Here is a 20,313-nt window from a genome sequence, read left to right on the forward strand (position 1 = left end):
AGTTTATTTTTTACAATCCCTGTCCCATTGCAGAGATTTCCCTTCACTTCCTGCCTCATAGCCAAACAGGAAGTGAGAGGAAATCTATGCAAATTAAGGGAATCCATTGCCCCCCCCCCCAGGCCCTCAGAACTAGTGTCCCTGCTCGAAAATTTCAGGGCAGGTCTTAAGCAGCAAGGGGTGTGGCCTTGACAGGAAGGGGTGGGTCATATTTAAATTAGGGGGTGCACGAGTTTAGTCAAGCCTCAGGCAGCACAAAACCTAAATACACTACTGGATCAACCTGTAAACTTGGGAACCACAAATACAGGAGAGTATGTGGTCACTTACTGTATATTATTCAGTAAGCAGTGCAAAGACAGGCAGAAAGTGCCATAGACCACAGCAAACAGCAAAGGCCAACTAACATCTATGTGTAGCATTGCTTGATTCATGGTAAGTTTGAATGAACCCAAAACATTTCCCTTTACAAAGACACTTATTTGTAGCATATACTGCAGGCAGTTGCAGTCTCCTTTCTCCACTGCAGGTGGCACTCAAATGTAGCGACATTGCAGAGGGAGAGAAAGTCAAGAGGAACATGGTTCCCCTATAAATTCCAGGGTCATTGGGGAAGCTATCCGATTAGATTCTGCTGCCCCATCTAGCAGCCATCTTGGGTCAGGCACAACCTATTTAAGATCCTGGCTCCCAGTCTTAGCACGTATTAGTGGCAGGGAGAGGTTCCAGATGAGTAGAGAAAAGATAGTGACACACCATCCTTCTGGAGAGCTTCCCATTTGGAGTCTGAACCGCCCAGGCCACATTCCGCCCCTCAAGACAGACGCTGTCAGGACATCTAAGACATGCTTTACTACACATTGTTGTTACATGGGATGAGTGTTTCCGGTTGGGTGCCCTCCCACCAGGTTTGTTATGAATTACTGGACTCTGCATTAATACAAGTTCTGTTCTCTGCAATCGGACTCTGTGTGTTTACTGCTGCTGCACCTCCCCACATACTGTAGCTGTGAACCACCCAAATAGGAAATAAATGACTAGGACTTTCTGCCGGGAGGTACTAGAGCCAGGCTGGGGAGGTGAGATGCGGGGAAGCTTTTTTTTGGGGGGGGGGGGGGGGCTGTGAAGGGAGATGTGTGCAGTGGTGGGGGATGGGGAAAAATGTTGCAGAGATCAGAGCCAAGGAGGGGTGGAAGTGAGATGTGGACAGCTTGTATTCTGTATTAAGCAAACTCCTCAACCCTGCACCCTGTACACAGGGCACCCCTGAAATGTGCACTCTGTATGTTCCGCACCCCTCAAATTTGCACTCTGTGCATAGAGCACTCCTCAACTCTGCACTCTGAACACAGGGCACCCCTGAACTTTGCACTCTGTATGTACCGCCCCCCTTAAATTTGCACTCTGTGGGTAGAGCACTCCTCAACTCTACACTCTGTACACAGCGCACTCCTGAACTCTGTGCATAGTGCACCCCTGAACCCTGCACTCTGTACATACTGCAACCCTGAACTCTGCACTCCGTATGTAGCACACCCCTGAACTCTGCACTCTGTGTGTAGCGCACCCCTGAACTCCACACACCTGATATTTATTGCCCCTTTAAGATCCTCCCACTGTTAGTTCAATTTGGCCACACCCACCATTCAATGTGGTTCATCAGGAGGGGGGGGGCGAGGTTGGGTTATTTCCTGCACCTATTCTCTAAGAAAAAGAATCCTGGATACATTTATATAGTCTACAGATACAGCCGGCCCTTTTAGGGCAACAATACTGCTGATGTGGCCCACAATGAAATTGAGTTTGATACCCCTGCTATAGATGATTTGTTTTGTTTTTTTCGTTCAGCCTGAAAAAAACAACTGATGTCTCTATCCATACAAGCAAGAAACACTGATCAGCGGCGGATGACTTGAAATTCGGCTGAACCCTACTGAGCTGGCCAAATTTTGATCCATCTATGGCCAGTTTTACAACAGATTCCTGTTTTCAGGCAGTTATGTATAGCAGTCTGCCAGCCCCTCCCTCCAACTATTGTCTGCCTGCATTGTATAGAAATGTACAGAGACCCAGGGCCGTCTTTAATATTGATTGAACCCTGGGCAAAAATTTTCTTGCCCCCCTCCATGCAATTTCGCTCTCCACCTGCTCTGAGACATACAATAAATATCAGCTAGACTCCAAATCAGTTTACTGTATCAGATCAGGCAGCGATTGTGATGGGTTGCCAGAGGTTACAGCATATCATTACCACTTACTGACTGGTTGCTAGAGGTTACAGCACACATTTGCGGTTACAGCACATGATTTCTGCTTGTTGAGATTACTGTACAGTAATACTGCTTACTGATTGGTTGCTAGAGGTTACAGCACATCATCTCCTCACTACAGAGGGGCATGATATACATATGAATGCCGCCTTTATTTACATATCAATACCCCCGGCCTCAGTTATTTACATAAAAATGCTGCCACTATTTACATATGAATGTCAGTTATTTACATGTAAACATAGGGTCTGCAGATGAGTCATCTGTACACAACAATAGGGCAGAGCTGGGCAGCATTAGTAGCAGCACATCACACTGAGATATCAGGACACAGCACAGGACTAAAACTTCAAGGGACAAGGGAATTTAAACTGGGGTAGTTGACAAGTATGAGACAGCTGCTTTGGGCCCCACAACAATGACAGGGCCCAGGGCAGCTGCCCCTTTTGCCCTGCCTTAAAGACGGCCCTGCAGAGACCTAGTGATGGTTTAAAATAAAGTATGTAAAGGACATGGGAAGGTTTTATTTAAAAATGTCATTAGCATGTTGATGAGTGGGGAATAGAGGAACCAGAGAGAATAAAATATAAGCAGATGACATTTATCACATAATGAAATGTACCGATGAGAATTTTGGTATAAATGTTCATACAAAAATTCCTACGAATGTTAGTTCAAAAATCTACTAAAGTATGGCCAGCTTAAGTCTCTCCCATCTGCAACAAGTGCCGGGTCTCCCTGATGGACTGGAAAAGGAAGGACACAGTCACAGAGGAACGCCTGTATGCAAGGTACATTGCACTATAAGGGCCGGATCTCTAAAGCTGTTTAACTGGATTTGATTCTCAATGGGAGGAGGATCTGTAAATTCACTCATTTGGCAAGTAAAGCCAGCCACACGCTAATAGATTTTTAAACGATCATTTGTACGAACATTCATATGAAAATTGTCAGTACATTCAATCGCTTAACATATGTCGTTCAAAAGTACTTCAAAATTCCATTTGCTTTTATCAGAACATCAAAAACATTCATAAAACAAAACATTTTAAAGTTCTACTAATGTATGGCCAGCTAAAGAGCCCTCCTAGTTCTTATCCTAGACTTCAGAAAAATTATTGTTGTGGAGTTTATCTGAAAGTAGCAGTGTTTGAGTATTTCAGCAAATGACACTGGGCAGGGCTGACACCACTCAGTCCACACAAATGTTGTTTACTGGCAGTCCAAAATAGCACTTAGTAGCTGAGTGCATTTCTGGCCGCTGAAAAGGACATTTTTCTGTACTTGCAGGGTCTTTAAAGGGACAAAACACAGGAAAATGTGAATGTATTGCAGGTATGTGCTGCATATTTTTTATTTTGCCTTAAAGGGGTGTTCCAGCCTGGGGGAAAAAAAAATTAAAAGTCAGCAGCTACAAATACTACAGCTGCTGACTTTAAATATATTGACACTTACCTGTCCAGGGAGCCCGCGATGTTGGCGCCAGAGCAGATCTTCAGATTGGCTGTCGGGTGCTGCTGCCACCATCTCCACTAAAGGAAACTGGCAGTGAAGCCATTCGGCTTCACAGATGTTTCTCTACTGCGCATACGCGAAGCGAGCTGCGCTTTCTAATTGGCCTGGCGCTGGAGGAAGGAGGAGGGGGGCTGAACTTCCAAGGAACGGCTCCGTGCCGCTGTCTCTCCAAAGAGGGGACAGGGACCTGTCAATAACAGGTACCCGTTTCCCCCCTCCCCCCAGAAAGGTGCCAAATGTGACACCTGAGCAGGGGAGGAAGCAAATAAGCGGAAGTTCTACTCTTGGGTGTAAATCCGCTTTAACTGCTTGCGACCAGCCGCCGTCATTATACTGCGGCAGGCCGGCACGATCCTGCGAACCGTCGTAGCTATACGTCAGCTTGCGGGATCAGGATAGCACGCCCGCTGCACTGCGGGGGTGCCGATGCTTGTGGCTGACGGTCGCGATGACCGCCGGCCATGAGCGATCGCGAGCATGAGGGACAGAACAGGGAAGTGTGTGTGTGTAAACACACACTTCTCTGTTCTGCTCTGTGAGGCGTGACAGATCGTGTGTTCCTATTAGCTAGGAACCACGATCCATCACTTCCTCCAGTTAGTCCCCTCCCCCTTCAGTTAGAATCACCTCCCAGGGAACACAGTTAACCCCTTGATCGACCCCTAGTGTTAACCCCTTCTCTGCCAGTGACATTTTTACAGTAATCAATGCATTTTTATAGCACTGATCGCTGTATTAATGACAATGGCCCCAAAAATGTGTCAAAATCGTCCGATGTGTTCGCCATAATGTCACAGTCATGATAAAAATTGCAGATGGCCGCCGTTACTAGTAAAAAATAATAATAAAAATGCTATAAATTTATCCCCTATTTTGTAGACGCTATAACTTTTGCGCAAACCAATCAATATACGCTTACTGCGATTTTTTTACCAAAAATATGTAGAAGAATACATATCGGCCTAAACTGAGGAAAAAATGTGTTTGTTTTTTTTTAAAATTGGGCTATTTATTATAGCAAAAAGTAAAAAATATTGTGTTTTTTTTCACTCTTCTTTTGTTTATAGTGCAAAAAATAAAAAACGCAGAGGTGATCATATACCACCAAAAGAAAGCTCTATTTGTGGGGGAAAAAAAAATAAAAATTTCATTTGGGTAGAGTGTTGCATGACCGCGCAATTGTCATTCAAAATGTGACAGCGCTGAAAACTGAAAATTGACCTGGGCAGGAAGGGGGTGAAAATGCCCTGTATTGAAGTGGTTAAAGTGGTTGCAAACCTCAGACATGAAATATGAACAAAGAAAATCCCTTTATAGTGTGTACTTGTTTCAATAAAGAGCACTAAGTGTCATTTCTGACTGCTGCTTCCTTCCTCTGCCATCAGCACGAGTCACTTCTGACAAGTTTTCCTGACACCAAGAGGCAGGGGTGTTGCTAGGTCTACAGAAGATCTGGGGCTAGTACCCATAGCTGCGAAGTAAAGAAAGTCATACACATGTATGTAATATATACGTGTGTGTATTTATGTATGTATGTATAGATCTATATATCTATAATTTATAAAATTTACTGTAGTTACACATCTGAGTGCGGATCCCCCTTACATCAGGGTCCCCAGAGAGCCTCCCTACTTACATCAGGGTCCCCAGAGCCCACCTCATTACAACAGGGTCCTCAGAGAGCCCGCTGTGTCAGCTATAATTTGAATCTCTGGGTGCCCACCGTCACATAGGTTCCACCTCCTGGATTGGCTCCCACCTATGATAGGCAGCACATGTCCCGGCATTGGACAAGTGTGCTGTATGTCAAAGGAGCCATACCAGGAGGTGGGACTTTGTAACAGTGGGCACCTGGCGATATAAATTAAAGCTGACACAGCGGGCGATGCCGGCATGACACCCACCAGTGTGTGGCACCTGGGGCGCGCCGCCCCCCCCCTCTGCCTCAGCACCTGCCCTGGTCACCCTAGAGACTCGGGGCTATGGGTCCCAGATTCGGGGCTGTAGCCCCAGAAGCCACCCCCTAGCAACGCCACTGCCAAGAGGAAACTGGTGACAGGGGATGGATCTCCAGCACACAACCTGTGATTGAAAGCCTCAGCTCTGTTGCTGGGTGCTGTGTGTGTGTGGGGGGGTGTCCCTTCTCCACAATCAGCCCTCAGAGCTCTCCTCACTGAGGAGTCATTTCAGCTCCCCATCCCCGTTTTTAAAAGCTCAGAAAAGCTGTATAAATTCTGCACATTGAACAGCTGTAGAGAAGATAAACAGGTACAACTTATGTAGGAGGATTTGTTTCATCTCTGTGTATCACCTGAGGCCAGTCACTTCACTGGGTTTACAACCACTTTAATTTTGTCATCAATGGAATGGAAGGAGTGATATATCGCTGATGTGTGAGAAGGAGGTGCTCCTACAGCTAAACACTTGGGAATGACATAGCTCCCAACTGTCCCTGATTTGGAGCAATGTCCCTCTGTCCCTCTTTCCTCTTCATTTGTCCCTCATTTTGGTCTGATCTATAAAGATGTATATAAAATGCACTTTTTATCTTTCAAAAAGTGTTTCCCAGTGCTAAACCTTTCATCTGATTTCTAAATTGCTGCATTTGTAAATGTTAAAAGCCAATATAAAGGAATAGTAGTGGTAAGAAAAAGTCCTTGTGCATTTAATTAACCTTTTTTTTGGTTAATTCTCCTTTAAGGGGGTGTGGTAGGGGGCGTGTCCTATGCCTACATACGTTTGAAAGTAGGTGTCCCTCATTCCCATCTCATGTTGGGAGGTATGGGGAATGAAAGCAGAGGAGGAGATTGTTAATTGCTGAAGATGCCGGCCAACATGCAGGGAAATTGTAAATGTTGTGAAATTACAGTGAGTGATCGACATGAAAAAAAAAACTGCATCCTGCAGGGTATGGAAATGTTATCTTTTAATTGTTAAAGATTTAAGAAGGGATTGTATAACTGTAAAGTCAGACAGCATCCATTCAAGTTTTAATGACAGGTCACTCCCTTTCCTGTTTTAATTGGGATAAAGAGAGAGTCTACAAACTCTGAACACTCTTTGCACATGACTTATTTTATAGTTCTGAAAAAGTCATTGTCAAATAATTCATCATTGGCTGTTATTACTGAAACAAATCCACTTCAGATAATAATAACCAACAAACAGGATCCCATAGAATTCTACATTTTGTTAGTTCACCTTGAAAAAAATATTGTGGTGTAATTATCCTGCAAGCCACCAATGACAGGCGCTGCCCCCAGGTGCCGCTGAGACAATGGAATATTGTGAGGACAATCTGACAGCTCTGACAGCTGAGCGGTGGGACAATGTACAGATCTCCCCTGTATGGGATCCCCTCTACATACCCCGGCTTGCCAGTCTGGGGCCACTTCCTGCCCCCTTGCAATGCTCCGGGCATTTCATATTTTTACAGGCTTTACTAAGTCTCGGGAAAGCTGGTAAAACACACTTCTATTTATTTATCTTTTTTTTTTCCTGTAAGGGCTAGAATGAAATAATATAAAGGAGATTCTGTGTCCATACCACAGCTGTGCCTGTTATTAAAAAAAAAATGTAATAAAGGTAAAGAGGTAACAAATAAGAATGACCTATACAACTTATCTATATGAATCAAATAAGAGACTCGAAGGGAAACTCCACTTTGGTTGAAAAAATAAAATAGCATATAAAATTGCTACAAGCGCCATTTGCCGAACTAGAGCAATTTTTTTTTTCATTTTTTGCACACATGAAAAAATCTGTATTTTTAGCTATACAATTTATTTAAAACCCCTAGAATTTTATATATATTCTGAAAGCAGAGGACCTGTAGGATAAAAAAGATACAATATATTACCAAAAGTAAAGTGCCTTTACACACACATGAACTTTAATGGCATCCCAGTCTTAGTCCATAGGGTTCAATATTGAGTTGGCCCACCCTTTGCAGCTATAACAGCTTCAACTCTTCTGGGGAGGCTGTCCACAAGGTTTAGGAGTGTGTCTATGGGAATGTTTGAGCATTCTTCCAGAAGCGCAATTGTGAGGTCAGGCACTGATGTTGGACGAAAAGGCCTGGCTCACAGTCTCCGCTCTAATTCATCCCAAAGGTGTTCTATCGGGTTAAAGTCAGGACTCTGTGCAGGCCAATCAAGTTCCTCCACCCCAAACTCGCTCATCCATGTCTTTATGGACCTTGCTTTGTGCACTGGTGTACAGTCATGTTGGAACAGGAAGGGGACATCCCCAAACTGTTCCCACAAAATTGGGAGCATGAAATTGTCCAAAATGTCTTGGTATGCTGATGCCTTCACTGGAACTAAGGGGCCAAGCAGAACCCCTGAAAAATAACCCCACATCATAATCCCCCCTCCACCAAATTATTTGGACCAGTGCACAAAGCAAGACATGGATGAGTGAGTTTGGGGTGGAGGAACGTGACTGGCCTGCACAGAGTCTTAACCTCAACCTGACAGAACACCTTTGGGGTGAATTAGAGCGGAGACTGGGAGCCAGGCCTTCTCGTCCATCAGGGCCTGACCACACAAATGCTCTTCAGGAAGAATGGTCAAACATTCCCATAGACACACTCCTAAACCTTGTGGACAGCCTTCCCAGAAGAGTTGAAGCTGTTATAACTGCAAAGGGTGGGCCAACTTCATATTGAACCCTACGGGCTAAGACTGGGATGCCATTAAAGTTCATGTGTGTGTAAAGACAAGCGTCCCGATACTTTTGGTATTGTGTAGTGTTATGCCCTGTACACACGATCAGACATTGATCGGACATTCCGACAACAAAATCCATCGGATTTTTTCAGATGGATTTTGGACCAAACTTGTCTTGCATACACACAGCCACACAAAGTTGTCGGAAAATCCGATCGTTCTGAACGCGGTGACGTAAAACACGTACGTCGGGACTATAAACGGGGCAGTAGCCAATAGCTTTTGTCTCTTAATTTATTCTGAGCATGCGTGGCACTTTGTGCGTTGGATTTGAGTACACACGATCGGAATTTAACCACCTGACGTCCGCGCCATGGCCACAGCACGGACCTGAATTCCCAGGAGGCCGTCAAATGACGGCCTCCCCTGTGCACGCTCCCTGTGCGCGCCCTGCAGGGCGCGCGCCGGGCGCGCTGCGATCACCGAGTCACTGAGACTCGGCTGATCACCGACCTTAATAAGGGGCCGGTTCCGGCCCCTTACCATGTGATCAGCTGTCAGCCAATGACAGCTGATCACATGATGTAAACAAAAGATCGGTAATCGTTTTTTTTTTTACTCACGCTGACAGCGTGAGTAGAAAAAAAAGCCGATCACCAGCTGGGATGGAAGAGGCACATCTGCCTCATCAGTGCCACCTACTAGTGCCAATGAAAAGAGCCCACAGTGCCACCTAACAGTGCTCACAGTGCCACCTATCAATGCCCACAAGTGCCACCTATCAATGCCCACCTGTAGTGCCCATCACTGCCACCCATCAGTGCCCATCACTGTCGCCTATCAGTGCCCATCACTGCCGTCTCATCAGCGTACATTAATGAAGGAGAAAAATGACCCGTTTTAAATTTTTTCTAACAAAATATAAAAAAAAATTTTTGTTTTTTTTTTAAAAATTCAGTTTTTTACATTTTTTTAACAAAAAGTAACTGCAGAAGTGATCAAATACCACCAAAAGAAAGCTCTATTTGTGGTGAAAAAAATGATAAAAATTTCATTTGGGTACAGTGTTGTATGACCGCGCAATTGTCATTCAAAGTGCATCAGCGCTGAAAGCTGAAAATTGGTCTGGATAGGAGGGGGGTTTAATTCCCTGTAAGCAAGTGGTTAAACGATCGGATTTTGTTGTCGGAAAATTTTATATCCTGCTCTCAAACTTTGTGTGTCGGAAATTCCGACGCAAAAAGTCCGATGGAGCCCACACACGATCGGAATTTCCGACAACACAATCCGATCGCACTTTTTCCATCTGAAAATCCGAACGTGTGTAGTTGTTGAAAGTTTTTATGTCACATGATATTTGGGCAGCTTTAAAGTGGTTCTAAAGGTTTGATTTTGTTTTCTGTAAAATAATAAACACATCATACTTACCTGCTCTGTGCAAAAGTTTTGCCCAGAGCAAAATCCTTCACTTCTCGGGTCCCTCACCAGCACTTCTGGCCTTTCCCCCTTGCTGAGTGCCCCCAGAGCAAGCTGCTTGCCCTGAGGGCACTTGTGTGTGCTCGCTCCTGAGCCAGGTCTGAGTATCTATGGGACACACAGAGCTTGGCTCAGTCCCGCTCCACGCTTCCCTCTCCCTGTCTGTGATTGAGAGCAGCGGGAGCCAATGGAGGGAGAGACCCGGAAGAGCCGCTGCTTTTGTGCACATCGCTGGATTGAAATTGGGCTCAAGTAAGTATTAAGGAGGGGGAGGGGCTACGGGGGTAGCCGCACGCTGAAAGTTTTTTACCTTCACCCTTTACCATCACTTTAACCCTTCACTCTTTGGAAGTGTGTAGTATGTCCAAAGAGCTGAACTAGATGAATTCCAGGTATAGATATTTTATACATAGTTATATTGGTCCAGTTTGGATCATACCTGGCCTAGGCCGCTGGAAACTGGAATTCACTGAAGTAGACACCACTACTCCACTGAGCTCCACTACCTTCCGGGCCCCGCGCTGAGCAGCTGCTTCTGAATGCAGGAGATTCACCGCTTTGCATGAGAACCATTCAGAGAATGCTTTTCATTTTCTCAATAAATGCAAAGGATTTTCCGATTGGAGGAGGTGGAGAGGCAGGGTGGTAGCATCATTCTCTACACTTCATCCAATCAGAGAATGCTTTGCATTTGCTCACAAAATGCAACGCATTCTCTGAATGGTCCTGGTGCTGCGTGAATATATAATCTCTTGTGTTCAGCATGCAGCAGGGCAGCCACTTGGCACCTGACCCAGAGACAGTATCAGTGTCTACTTCAGTGATTTCCAGCTTCCAGGGGAATTGACAGGGTATGGTATATACATAGTTACAAGCATGACCAATGTTAACCACTTAAGGACCGAACCTCTTTTTGAGATTTGTTGTTTACAAGTTAAAAACAGTTTTTTTTTTGCTAGAAAATGACTTAGAACCCCCAAACATTATACTTTTTTTTTCTAACACCCCAGAGAATAAAATGGCGGTTGTTGCAATACTTTCTGTCACACTGTATTTGCGCAGCGGTCTTACAAGCGCACTTTTTTTTGGAAAAAATACACTTTTTGAATTAAAAAATAAGACCACAGTAAAGTTAGCCCAATCTTTTTTATATTGTGAAAGATAATGTTACGCAGAGTAAATTGATACCCAACATGTCACGCTACAAAATTGCGCCCGCTCATGGAATGGCGACAAACTTTTAACCTTGAAAATCTCCATAGGCGAGGTTTCAAAAATTCTAGAATTATTAGAATTATTGCTCTCGCTTTACCGATCGCGGCGATACCTCACATGTGTGGTTTGAACACTGTTTTCATATGCGGGCGCTACTCGCGTATGCGTTCGCTTCTGCGCGCGAGCTCGGCGGGACGGGGTGCGTTTAAAAATTATTTTTTTTTACATTTATTTTACCTTTTATTTTTTATTTTTACACTGTTCTTTATAAAAAAAAAATTCTGTCACTTTTATTCCTATTACAAGGGATGTAAACATCCCTTGTAATAGAAAAAAAGCATGACAGGACCTCTTAAATGTGAGATCTGGGGTCAAAAAGACCTCAGATCTCATATTTACACTAAAAAAAAATAAAAATTGTCATTTAAAAAAAAAAAAAATTTTAAATGTCCCTTTAAGAGCTATGGGCGGAAGTGATGTTTTGACGTCGCTTCCGCTCCGGAAAATGGTATGGAGACGGGTGGGAGCCATCTTCCCCTCACTTGTCTCCATGCCAAGGAATGAGGAAAATCCGATCGCCTCCGCTGCTGCCGACGGCTCCGGTAAGCGGCGGAGGGCATCGGAGCGCAGCAGGAGGGGGCCCTCTCCTGCCGCCGATAAAAGTGATCTCTCTGTGAATCCGCCACAGAGATCAATTTTATCTGAAAGCGGACCGCCGGCCGAAGAAGAGGATACTGGGATTATGGCAGTTAGCTGCTGCCATAACAGCGATATTCCTCTTCAAAGTCAGGACGTAGATCGGTGTGCGGGGCGGTCCGTAAGTGGTTAATATGTATAAATTATCCATACCTGGAATTCTTCTTTTTAAAAATTACCTTTACATTTCAGTCTGTAGTTGCTGTAATTTTCCAAAATTGTTTTTTTTTTTTAAATCAATGCAATATGGCATCCTGGAGCCGTTCTTTATACAGTCAGCATACAGAATTCTCTTAGAAATGTCATTTCCGGCTTGTGAGATTGGTTCACTGATTGTCTGCACTGAAAAACCTACAACATTGTAGACAACCACTGAAATAGCAATTTACATTTTTAGTAAAATACTCCCTAGGAGTTAAAGTGGTTATAAAGCCTCAATGCATTAAGGTGAAAAACCTTCTGTGCTGCAGCTGCCCCCCAGAACCCCCCTTTTTCTTACCTGAGCCCGATCCAGAGATGTGCACAAGCGCAGCCGCCCCAGCCGCTGTCTCTCTCCTCATTGGACAGATTAATAGCAGCAGGAGCCATTGGTTCCCGCTGCTCTCAATCAAATCCAGTGACACAGGAGTGGGGGGGGGGTGCGGGGCTGAGTCCTGCTATCTGTGTCAATGGACGCAGCAGCAGGACTTGGGAGCGAGCCCGCACAGGTGCCCTCAGGGAAAGTGGCTTTTCGTGGGGGCACCTGATGAAGAGGAGGGGCCTGAGCGCCGGCGGGGCACCCCAGAAGAAGAGGATTGGGGCAAGTAAGTAAAGGCATGTTTGTTATTTTTATCTAACTACCTCAATACCAGACCAATTCTGGCATTTCTCATATACATGTAAAAATCTACTTTTTTTTACTAGAAAATTACTCAGAACCCCCAAACATTATATATTTTTTTAACCAGAGACCCTAGAGAATAAAATGGCGGTTATTAAAATATTTTATGTCACACGGTATTTGTGCAACGGTCTTTCAGACGCATTTTTTGGGGAAAAAAATAGACTTTAATGGATTAAAAAAAAAAACTGTTAAGTTAGCCCAATTGTTTTAGATAATGTGAAAGATAATGTTATGAGTAAATAGATACCCAACATGTCACGCTTTAAATTGCACACGCTCATAGAATGGTGGCAAACTAACGTAATTTCAATGATCCATAAGTGACATTTTAAAAGCCATTGCAGGTTACCAGTTTAGAGTTATAGAGGAGGTCTGGTGCTAGAATTATTGCTCTCGCTCTGATAATCGCGGTGATACCTCAACATGTGTGTTGCCAATACTGTTTACACATGTGTGCGGGACCAACGTGTGTGTGAGCACGGGGTGGCGGGGGTGCTTTAAAAAAAAAATTTTTTTTTTTATTATTTTTTTGTTTTATTTTATTTATTTTTGCAGTGTTTCTAAAAAAAAATATGTTTTTGATTGCTTTTATTGATGGATGTTACTAGTCGGATCGCTCCTGGGCTTCCTGATCGCTTGGAAAAGCCGGTAATGGCGGCGGTGGGAGGGGGGTGGGACCCCCTTCCGCCCTTTGTAAAAGTATTCCAGCGGCTGCCCAGCCACTTGGGAATACTTTTACTTGAAAGAGAATCGCCGGGGCTAAAAAAATGACACTGGGATCGTGGTTGTAACTTTAACCATGATCCCGGTATAACCACCTCCCTACCAGGACGTATATATACAGTGGCCGGTAGGGAGGTGGTTAAAAAAAAAATGAGGGTTTACAGCCCCTTTAACCAATTCTAAAATATGCAGACCCTCTAACTTTCCTCATAAGAACACGGAGAGTGTACCAGGTGGGTATAGCGAACAAAGACCCTCCTATTCAAGAATCAGACTGGAAAGGAAATGGTGAAACAAATGTTTTGTTTCATAAGAACAGAAAAAGTTAGGAATCTGCCACAACGTTTATTAAAATCGTTGCAATGAACACAGAACACTCAGAGGAAAAAGTTAGGTTTTTTCTCATCAAACATGAAGTTACATTTTAAAAACCATTGACATAAGGGAGTGGCGCTTGCTGAGCTGCCATTGTTCTCTTGACTTTGAAGGTGCGAGGTCCAGGGCTGCCTGGTAAGTCCCTGAACTGATGGTCCCAAACTCAAGAATCACGTTCTATAAATGGGTCATATTGCGTTATTGCTTCCTGGCGCACCAGTCCGATATCATCTTTCATTCATAAAGACTATACAGGCAAATCTAAGCTTCTAATTAGTAAAATTTGAAAAATTTTAATTTTTAATTGGTGCTTTTAACTGGCCCATACCAATCTTCTTTGGGCAGTGGGGCTAATATAAAAAAATGGAGTAAAGGAAGTTCTGCATTTCATAACAGTAGTTACATTCCAAGTGCCCTTTTTCTAATACAGAGTAGAAATTGAATAAAAAAGGGATGTGAGAGGCTCCTAAAGGGAAAAAGTCATTTTGCTATAATCCAGTTTTTATAAATCAGTATAATGTTAATAGAAAATGTGAAATGTATGAATCACAATTTGAAAACTTTTTTGTCTTTTTCTACCTTTGAAAAGTGATATGTTAACTGAATGTCTGTATATATTTATAGTGTAGCACAATACAACCTTCTTAGAACAGAATGTATTCACATATCTCATTCCATATCCCAAAAGTAAGAAGATTATTCCTCATTTTAGGACAGTGGATGGCATTCTTTGATGCCCTCATGGGCAAATACATAGCAAGAACTGCTACTGAATAGTACAAACATAGTCCAATAATATAATGCAATTTATTTTAGACTGCATATCCTTCTGCAGATTTCTTGAGAAAATATTTTTGGAGAATCTGTTGCAGTTTCTTTTTTTTTTATATAATCAAATTTCTATTGAGTTTTGCAAAAAAGACACTAAAAATGCATAATTACACAAATCTACAGATAAACATGGTGTTCACATTTGGTTCATACATCAGGAACAACATAGCCAAACTACAGGCAGTATACACAAGCCAGATACGTAGCAATCCATGAAAAGCACATAGATCCTCCACTTGTCCTCACACCTTCGTCAACTCGGCGTGGGTGACTAGGGGGAAATGGACCCAGATACAGTATATTTCACTACTTCATCAACATACCTGGGCAGACCTGAAGTGTATAAGGTATATACAATGTACTGATGCACATCAGACGAGGCACCATAGCCATGAGAGAAAATAATATGGGGAAAGGAGAGGAGGGACTAAGAAAAGAAGAAAGAAAACAGAACAGAAAACAACTCTAGCTATCTAGTGTCAGGTACTTCTAAGACGGGGTCATGTATCGATGGCGGACTTGTCAGGGGTCACTGTATGGGGATATCATTCCATTTGTTGGGATCTCTGAGGAGTAATACATCCAACCTGAATGTTGCAGTTTCTTACCTGGAAATCCTGACACTAATAGCCCTTGCAGGCTGATAATGCTAAGCCTTCGGCTCACAATTAGCAGCAGCATTGTTAGCCAGACCCGCATGCTCCATCAGTTGCCCATTGGGCTACCTATAAGGTCTATCAGATAGGCAACCCAACAGCGATCTGAAGAAGCTCTCACACAGGCCAACAAAGCTACTGCCAATTGTGAGGCAATGGCTTATCATGGTTGACCTGCAACAAGAAGTGTGGTTACTGGCAGGATTTTCAGGTTAAAAGCAACCGATTCACTCTAATCTAGGGCTATGGATGGGACGGTCTTGGAGAAGCTGATGTTGGACTACATTAATTGAGACCACTATCTCACTGAATCGGTCTATGGCATTCTGTGCTCTCCACGTCCCCACCAACCTGTCTGCCTGTAATCGATGCCACTGCTCCGCTTAAGTTCTCCGTTTGTTGGGCCTCAGTACACATGTTGCTTTTGTTGTATCTGGGTTTCCAGATTTCAACTCCATTTGGTGTGATTGGGGATTCTATCCCCACATAACACTTGGCTATTCCCCCATCCAAATCCATCTTAAATTGAAGCAACACCTATGTGGACGGGATGTGCAGGGGACTCCACGTGACACTGTCATTAATGTTTAATTAATGTGGATACTCCTATGTAAATGCAAATGACTATGATATATTATATTTTCTGTGAAAAGCCCTGATGAAGGAGACAGAATCCATCTCTGAAACGCGTCGGTTTCAGGAAGTTTTATCTTTCTTTGCATTTTTTTGTATACACTGTATCTACGATCATGTGCAATATTCCATATATGCTGTTTAATAAATGTTTAATATTTTTCTACTACTTTTCATTGTTTATGTGGTAGTGCCTTTAAAGTTCCACCCTTAGGAGTTTTTTTCTCTTTCCAGATTCACTGTAATGGTTTTTCTTACACTCAGACATAAAGATTACATATACAGGTAGCTTAGATATACTTTAATGCTATATCTTGCCATCACTAATATTTTCTAAGATAAAAATTCCAGAAAGCTTCAGTAGGAGATTTATGTTCTCTTTCATCTGCATAAGTCAACATATTTCAGCCACATAATTTACAGTATTTGGATTTTTACACTGATATGTGTTACTTAGAAGAGCACATGTAATCCCGCATAACCAATAAGTTGAGCTGCAAAGGTCATGGGCTGTGTCTCCTACACACTGAATAAATAGTTCTGTACCTTATCAATACTACATATATCATCACATGAATCAGTTCGCTGATTACTCTACTTACCGGTGGTCCGCTATCACCCTGACGTCCTGTGCTTCCTGGAGAGCCTGGAGATCCCGGATTACCTGGTGCACCCTGTAATAGGAGACAATGCAAGTTATATACAAAAAGGGGGATTTCAACTTCCTTGCTTCCAAATAAATCATTTGTATACTTATATGTACACACATATTAAGTAAATACTACATCATATAAGTATAAAGGATGTTACACATTTTTTAATGGAAGAATTAGAGAACTGAAAATAAGAAAACTTAACCTAACCTAAATAAGTGGAACCTCTTTGGGGTTAAATGTAAAAGGGTGTAGTAGAGTACAGCATGGTAGTTTCAGAAAATATATTTTGGATTTAGCTGAGGGACAAATATGGCCCAATCCAGAGTATCACATTGCAAACATAACATAATTCACTTTGTAAAATGAAATTCCTGAGTATTGGAATAGAGTAAATGTTACCATTGGCCCAGGGGGTCCGGAGGGTCCGGGCGAGCCATCTTTTCCTGGCACTCCCTGCAAAAGAAAAGTAGGTTGGAGGATAAATAATACCAATTCTTTCACCACCACATAAGCTAAGTATTAAAAAGTTCATAGGGAATTATGTTTTCTTTGAGTCTGAATGAAATTAGACAACTACTAAGAGCTAATTTACAGAGTTACCAAAAACATTTTCTAAACCAGTGGTGGCCAACTTACTCAACATAAGGGCCTCAATTGAAGCCCCTTATATGCTCAGGGGTGCATATATCATTTTATATGAAACGCTAAAAGAGATAGTCAAAGTCTGGGTACATTCTAAAGGTGGAGACTGGCGGCATTGTGCAGGAGATATTTTTCGAGACTGGGGACATGTTGCATGAAATTGCTAGAGACAACAGCTATTACATTCCTTATACATATCAATGCTACTATTCCCAATAGAGTGGAACCTCGGATTGCGAGTTAACAAGCGTTTTGCAATACGAGCACTGTATTTTTAAAAATCGTAACTCGGTTTGCGAGTCTTAACTCGCCTAACGAGCATGATTCAGGTCAAAGCGTGTGCAGTACCGTGTTTGGCCTGAGGTGGGGGGGGGGGCGCTGGAGCCTAGCGGCGCCGATCGGCACTGTTCGGAAATGCACGGAAAGGCCCGAGGACAGCTTGGCTGACCTCAGCAAACCTCGGGAACAGGAGTATTTCCGAGGTTTGCCAAGGTCAGCCGAGGTGTCCTCGGGCCTTTCCGAGGCTCTCCGGCGCCCCCCACCTCTGGCCGCATGCAGTATTGCATGCCATTGAAGTCAATGCGGAACTAAATATTTTCGTTTCCATTGACTTCAATGGGGAAACTCGCTTTGATATGCGAGTACTTTGGATTGCGAGCATTCTCCTGGAATGGATTATGCTCGTAATCCGAGGTTCCACTGTATTCAGAAAATTGGACTGGGGCTGGTGCTGGATCTGAAACAACTTTAATGCCAGTTCTGCCTGTGGAGGTGTTATTAGACTGCTCCTTGGGCCATAGGTACCTGCCAACTACTGGGGGACCCTGAATGAAAATGACGTTCAATAGGCAATGGAGCGCCAACACAATATATACGATGGCTGTACCGAAAGTAGGCAAAAGTGGGCATAACCTTTTTAACAACTTACATAGGTCATTCAAATTTTATATGTTGGTAGAGCATCTCTTTCTCTATAGTAACTCTTCTTTTTCATTGCAGGTAAAGAATGGATTCCAAGCAGAAGCAACATGCCGTCATTGAGTTCTTGACGAAGAAAGGTACAGGCTGTCTGACGTTTATGGAGATTACACCACTGACACCATTAATCTTGTCAATGATGTCATCTCAGTAAACATTCTGTAGTTTTCTGTGGATACCAGACAGCCTGCACCCCTTCTCTGTCAATATCTCATTGACACACATTGCTTCTGCTTGGAATCCAATATTTACCAGCAATGAAAAAGAAGAAGAGTTACTATAGAGGAAAATTTACTCTACCAACATGTGAAATTTGAATGATCTAAGTTAATAAAAAAGCTTTGCCCATATTTTCATTACTTTCTGTACAGCCTGTAGTTCTTTAATTTGATAATTTGATTTGATAAAAAAAAGCCAATGCGTTTTGTGGTCCCCCCCTTCTTCTATTAGACTTGCTTTAAAAGAGATCTCTTTGTAAAAGTACCATGGAAAGAAAAACTCCTATTTTCACTTTTTGGTGAAAAAAATACCCAAAAGTAATATAAAAGGTCATATACACATAGTTCCGTAATAGCTATACATGAGAGCTATACATTGCAAATTATCATTCCCAGTATTGTAACATATGTGTGATGTGACATGAAGTGACATATTTCCGTAGAATGTCAAAGTCTGGAATAATGTGGGAACGTAAACCTAGATTCACTATAGATGCAGCCACATCAACTAATTATCTGCAGTAGAGCATTCTAAGGTATCACCACAGAGTGGTACTGTGGACACCAAGAAAAATACATATGGTCCACATCCTGTTAATTTGAAGATACTATTGGAGGAATTGGTACTAGACTTTATAGGCACTGAGATACAAGGTTTATAAGAAAAATATATTTTTATTTATTACTGCACATTTTGATCTACTCGTACCAAGCCTGCTAGAACGATTATTATTGTCTCAACAAGGACATGGTTATGAGTATTCAGGATTAATTCTTGGTGTATGGGTATGGGTTATGTGCTGAAATAGTATACAGTGGTACCTTGGATTACGAGCATAATTCGTTCCAGAAGAATGCTTGTAATCCAAGGCACTCGTATATCAAAGCGAGTTTCCCCATAGAAGTCAATGGAAACTCAGATAATTTGTTCCACGGTGACAGCTATTGTATGCAGTACCGCATGTGGTGGGGGACAGAGGTGGGGGACACTCAGAGACCATTTGGAGCTGCTCGATGCACTCGGAGACACTCGGGAACAGAGTGTTTCCGAGTATCTCCGAGCGGCTCCGAGTGGCTCAGAGTCTCACCGGCGCCCCTGCACCACTGGCCAAATGCGGTACTGCACACCCCATTGGCTTGAATACTACTCGTCTTGCGAGACAACGCTCGCAAACCGAGTCAGGATTTTTAAAAAATAATAGCTCGTAAACCTCGTTACTCACAATCCGAGGTATTACTGTATAGCCAATTCCTACTTTGCAAAGTTATTAAATCACTGTTTGTCTGGTTGTCCATTTTTAATCAATTTGTAATAAAAATATTTTTTTCTTTAATACCTTGCATCTTGTGCCTATATAGTCCAATACCAATTCCTCTAATTATCTGCAGTGTCCAGGCAGTGCTGAGGAATCTTGTCTTCATGCAGCTTCAGGTATAAATGAAGATTATAAAAAAAAATAAATCACCAAATCCACCGGATTTTAACCAATAGGTACTGGCAATTAGTTTTGAAAATAAAAAAGAGATGCCATAAATGTTTCAGTCTGCTACACAATTATCACTATTAAGCCTCGTACACACGATCGGATTTTCCGACGGGAATTGTGTGATGACAGGCTGTTGGCGGAAAATGTTGGATCGCAGGTTTTAAAATTTTCCGCGGACAAATGTCTAGTGTAAACTAGCTTTCGTAATGGAGAAGTAACATTCGTGGCGCGGCAAATTATGAAATCTCCAAACGCAGCGCACAATTCTCTTCTTCTTTAATGGGATAATAATGAAGCTGCTTTGCTGGTGATACTGATGGAGTTATTGCAAAGAAATTTTCAAAGGCTCTTTCTTGCTAGTGATATCAAGAATAATATTATTATGTTTT

At 42.7% G+C, this 20,313-nt stretch overlaps 1 protein-coding gene across 2 annotated transcripts in view; it reads right to left on the reverse strand.

Moving 5' to 3' along the window:
* Positions 1–20,313, reverse strand: part of COL14A1 (collagen type XIV alpha 1 chain) — a 286,377-nt gene that overhangs the window by 21,026 nt on the left and 245,038 nt on the right. For both annotated transcript variants that reach the window (XM_073632207.1, XM_073632206.1), the window contains exons 41-42: positions 16,999–17,052; positions 16,546–16,617 (exon numbers count right to left, since the gene is read on the reverse strand). In XM_073632207.1, the coding sequence (XP_073488308.1) occupies positions 16,546–16,617; positions 16,999–17,052 (126 nt within the window). The remainder of the gene's footprint in view (positions 1–16,545; positions 16,618–16,998; positions 17,053–20,313) is intronic.

The sequence above is a fragment of the Aquarana catesbeiana genome, linkage group LG05 (assembly GCF_042186555.1).
Source record: "Aquarana catesbeiana isolate 2022-GZ linkage group LG05, ASM4218655v1, whole genome shotgun sequence".
Classification (NCBI taxonomy): Eukaryota; Metazoa; Chordata; class Amphibia; order Anura; family Ranidae; genus Aquarana; species Aquarana catesbeiana.